Source organism: Charadrius vociferus, unplaced genomic scaffold, assembly GCF_000708025.1.
Source record: "Charadrius vociferus isolate BGI_N301 unplaced genomic scaffold, ASM70802v2 scaffold220, whole genome shotgun sequence".
Taxonomy (NCBI): Eukaryota; Metazoa; Chordata; class Aves; order Charadriiformes; family Charadriidae; genus Charadrius; species Charadrius vociferus.
Window position 1 is genome coordinate 1,039,881 of NW_009646506.1, and position 4,709 is coordinate 1,044,589.

The window sequence follows — 4,709 nt, forward strand, 5'->3', positions numbered from 1 at the left end:
TTTGCTTTTCTTGACATTTCTGTTTTAATTTAAACTTCTTGTGTTTAAGTTACTTGTTTATAATGACTATAGTCTAGTACTATTATTTTACAAGAAATATTTCCCTGAAGCTTCACTTCTAGCTCAACAGTATTACCAATTTAGGTCTATTAGCCTCTGAATGCAGTTTCATTTGAAAAATTAGACTATAGCTGTTCAGGAAAGGACCACCCTGGGTGAAGCACTGATGAAAATTAATTATCACTAAGCAGCATGATCTTTGCTTTGTCAGTGTCAAAAAAAAGTTATTTTCCAGCATTTTTTAATGTTTCTTACGGAACTGCTTTCATAAATTTAAATAAAATATTAAAGATTATAATCTTTAATAAGTTAAAAAATCCACTTCTTGTCTCAAAGATTATTAAAATAAAACCTTCTAAAACATTAAAAATAAGTATCCAGTTTTAAAATCTCAACCTCTAGCCTTAATATATAATAATTAGGTAATTTTGACACTGAATAGTAAAATTGAGCCCCTTACTGCTTCTGTATGCTGACAACCTGTGGTACATTTGTGAGTGGTTTGCACATGCCACAAAGGCTGCAGAATTTGAAATGTACCATTTATACAGTTTAAGCAAAATTCATTAAAAGATAGCTCAGATTTGGCCCTGTGTATTTGGCCCACTGTCTTGCATTGCCCGTAATCACATCTGTGGGAAAGTAACTGTAAAAGTAAATAAGTAAAAATATCTATAGAATGTCATCAGATGAGAATTCTCCATTTATTCTAGCGAACCATTTTACACCCATTATCAGGGAAATAACTTTCCGTTATTCCAAGTTGAAAAATGTGGACTGAATTCACCCATTTACATTGACTCCTCTTGTTTCTGCAATGCCCCAGAGGAGCAATAAACTTGGCTTAATGACTGTTTTGTGTCATTCAAGTGACAGAAAGCAGCTGGAGTATTTCTGGTGGATGTTGTCCAAAATACTTTAACATTTCTGTCTTTGAAGAAGAGGATTCCATGTGTTCTTTGGAATGATTTTTCCACCCAATAGCGCCAAGAACATGCTTTTGCTTTCCTCTTAAGTGTTTTATATATCCACACTGCAAAAACATGGAAACTAAAACTTGGGGTTTATTAAAAGGGAGAGATTTACAGATATTTTGTTATAAATAGTTCTTGTAGAAAGGTCAAATGTCACAATATTCTTGTATTTAAAAATACTGGGGCTTGTAAGTTTAAAAATGCACCCCTTAGAGCAATGCTTGCGTGCCGGAATTTTAAACTGCTTAGCTCACTATTAAACAATAAGTTTGTCTGATTAACAAAGGAACTCTGAACTGTATCAGAAGGAATCATTTTTTGGTTCTCTATGATGAGAAAATGGACTATTTTGGAAAGAATAGGAGCAGTACAATCGGGAAGAAATTATACTTAGTCATTGTACATATCCTGACAAGGTAAATTTAATCTGTCCTGCCTTACATAGCAACTGTCCTACGAGTACAGCGTTTTAAAATTGATACTGCATTACTCAGGACCTGCAGGATCTCTTACAGGTTAGTTAGCTTTCCCAAATCTCGAGCACAGGAGGACTGCAGATTAAATCATTGACATTTTTGTGAATTGTAGGAACAGGAATGACCATTAGATTGGCTTCAGTCATATTTCCAGATACATCCAAAAAGCATTGGATCCATTCATAGGATGTGAAAGATTTTTGCAATTGCAAAACTCAGCAATTCAGCTTTATTTTAGTAGATCCACAAGAGTGGAATATTGTTTGCTGGCACTATGATAGATACTATCAATGTATTTCTCTCCACAGTTCCTCCAAGTGTCATTGGTACTAATCCTGAGAATTTGACTGTGGTGGTGAATAATTTCATCTCTCTGACTTGTGAGGTCACTGGCTTCCCACCTCCTGATCTCAGCTGGCTCAAGAATGGAAAACCTATCAGTTCGAATACCAACACTTTTGTTGTGCCTGGTGAGGAATCTCAGCTATTGCTACAGCCTTTGGACTCAACTTCTGTCTGTTTTGGCTTGATAAGGGTGATACCCATTATTTGTGAAGCCAGTATATTTTTAGCATTGCTCCAGTGAGTAGACAAGACACTTTGCCTACCGTGTTTAATAATTTCTAAGTTGTTGGGTGGGTTCAGTTTTAAAGAAAACTAGCTCAGACTGAAAGCACTGAAATTAATTGTCTGGAAAAGACTAGAGGGCAAGTCACGTAACAGAGGTGATCTGATACAGGTATTGATTAAAGTTGAGTCACTTTAACTCACATTTCAATGAAATGATCAGAAATTGTGGCGGAGGCTAAGATAAATTCTGCTGGCTTAGGTGATAAAAAATGAAAACCTCCCCATAGACTTCAGTGGGAAGCTGGATTAACCCTGCTGAGCTCTCAGGAAGAAATCCTTGTATTTGAAGGTCATCTTAACTATTTGAAGCTACTCACTAAATAAGGTCCTGAGTGTCTGTGTCATTTCTGCTCCTGCTGCTTATCTTCAGCCCAGGGTATCAAGTGCAGATCACTTGTGTGGTGCTCAGGCCTGTCTCAGTGACATTATGTGACTGGGGGCTGTGTTACAGCATAGACTAAAGCTTAGACATGGATATAGCTTAATGGTGGTAGAGGCACCTGTACAGATTAATAATGTATGCACAGGCAGTAAGTAGCTTCACAAATGGAGGCAGGTGAGATGTAAATAAAGAATGGGATAGTGACAGAGTTAAGTGGAAAGGACATAGTTATGTTAGGAGACAGCAGTTAACAGCTATGAAAGAGGTCTAAAAGGAGTATTTGTGGTCCAAACTTGTCATTAACAACACTAGTGATATTCAACCTAAAATTTTAGTTCTCTTGGCTGGATTTTTTTAAAAAGGATGAATGAACCTTTAAAAGCAGTGGCAACGCAGTGCTTTTTTGAATCTGAGGTTAATTTAGTGCCTGTGCTCAGTCTGTTGGACCTGCAATTTTAAATTAGCATCTCAGATTGACGCAATAACCGTGGAGCAAATCTCAAGCCTTCTCTCTCTACTTCAGGTGCTCGGACTCTGCAGATTCCCCGAGCCAAACTGCCCGATGATGGTGAATATACTTGTATTGCCAGAAACCAAGCCGGGGAAAGTCAGAAGAAGAGTTTCCTAACTGTCCTTGGTTTGTTTTTTACAGTTTTCTGAAATAGTATCTATTGCTTTGAAAATCTATTTTTATTAGGTTTTTTCCTGCCCTCTCACAAAACAAAGGCATAAATAACTCTGAGCTTCTTCTACAGTGCCCCCAAGCATCAAAGACCATAGTGGAACCTCACTGACAGTGCTGAACGTGAGAGTGGGCACCCCGGTGATATTAGAGTGTGAATCCAATGCTATTCCACCACCAGTCATCACCTGGTACAAGAACAGGCACATAATTTCAGAGTCTGCAAATGTGGAGATCTTAGCAGATGGGCAAACATTACGAATCAAGGGTGCAGAGGTAGGCCAGGCTTGTGGGATGCTGCTACTCTGCTACTGTTAATCAATTATTTTGCTCTTCATTGGTGTGGTATTTATTCTACTAGCTGTGCAGAGGAGATGTATTTGCTGGAGATCTGTCGTTCTGTGAAAAGGACCTTGAGTTGCCAGAGGCAAAGGCTGTTAATATCACTGAACTGTAGCATTAAAATAGGACTCCATAATAAGATTTTTTTAATTTATTTTTATTTTAGGTTTCTGATACAGGCCAATATGTGTGCAAAGCCATAAATATTGCAGGGCGAGATGATAAAAATTTCCATCTTAATGTTTATGGTGAGCATACTCTGCATGATCTGCAGTAGTTATAATATGATTAACATTGTAGAGTAGACAATTCAAAATCAGTTTACAAAAATATTTGGTAACCAAACCATTCTTATTGCATCCATTCAATTTATAGTGCCACCAAGTATAGAAGGCCCTGAACAAGAGTTGGTCAATGAAACTATCAGTAATCCTGTTATGTTTGTGTGTGACGCTACTGGAATTCCTCCACCAACATTAGTGTGGCTTAAGAATGGAAAACCAATAGGTAACATTCTCTCACACTATTTTCTGCTCTTTTCTTCTCTTTTTGCCGCCTTTGGGGCACCACTGTGCTATTTGCTGGCTATTTTTTGTTTCTTCTTCATCTGTCTCTAGACAGACTCTTATGTTGACTGATTGGAATCTTTGTTTTGTTTTGAAATTTTGATGGAAAAATTTCTCAAGATGTGTTTGTTCTCTGTGGCCTGATTTGGAATGCCTACTTGTTTACATATTTTCAGAAAACTCCGATTCTCTTGAAGTTCGTATTTTATCTGGTGGAAGCAAGCTTCAGATTGCTCGGTCTCTGCTTCTAGACAGTGGGAACTACACATGTATTGCCTCAAACATAGAGGGAAAAGCTCAGAAAAGTTACGTGCTTTCCGTTCAAGGTAAGGCATTAGAATGCAGTGAGAAGAACTGGTTAATAATTGGTTGAGTATGACACTGTATCTGTACTAGAGACACTGAGATAACATAAACATGTAGAAAAGTGGAGAATTTAAACCATTATTTCTATCATCTGCAGCCAGTGGGGAACAATGGTTAGAGGATTATATACTGTCAGTCAGAAATTTGCATGAAAAACCTCTGATTGTAGGAGAACTTGAAAGGGTTCAGGAAGGCTGCATGTATTTGCTGCTCATCACTTTCTTCCTCCTG

The 4,709-nt window shown here is 37.6% G+C and overlaps 1 protein-coding gene across 1 annotated transcript in view; it reads left to right on the forward strand.

The window, feature by feature from the left end:
• HMCN1 (hemicentin 1) overlaps positions 1–4,709 on the forward strand; it is a 214,230-nt gene that overhangs the window by 163,828 nt on the left and 45,693 nt on the right. The window contains exons 59-64 of the mRNA XM_009884504.1: positions 1,819–1,980; positions 3,046–3,159; positions 3,278–3,480; positions 3,713–3,794; positions 3,922–4,053; positions 4,289–4,438. Of these exons, the coding sequence (XP_009882806.1) occupies positions 1,819–1,980; positions 3,046–3,159; positions 3,278–3,480; positions 3,713–3,794; positions 3,922–4,053; positions 4,289–4,438 (843 nt within the window). The remainder of the gene's footprint in view (positions 1–1,818; positions 1,981–3,045; positions 3,160–3,277; positions 3,481–3,712; positions 3,795–3,921; positions 4,054–4,288; positions 4,439–4,709) is intronic.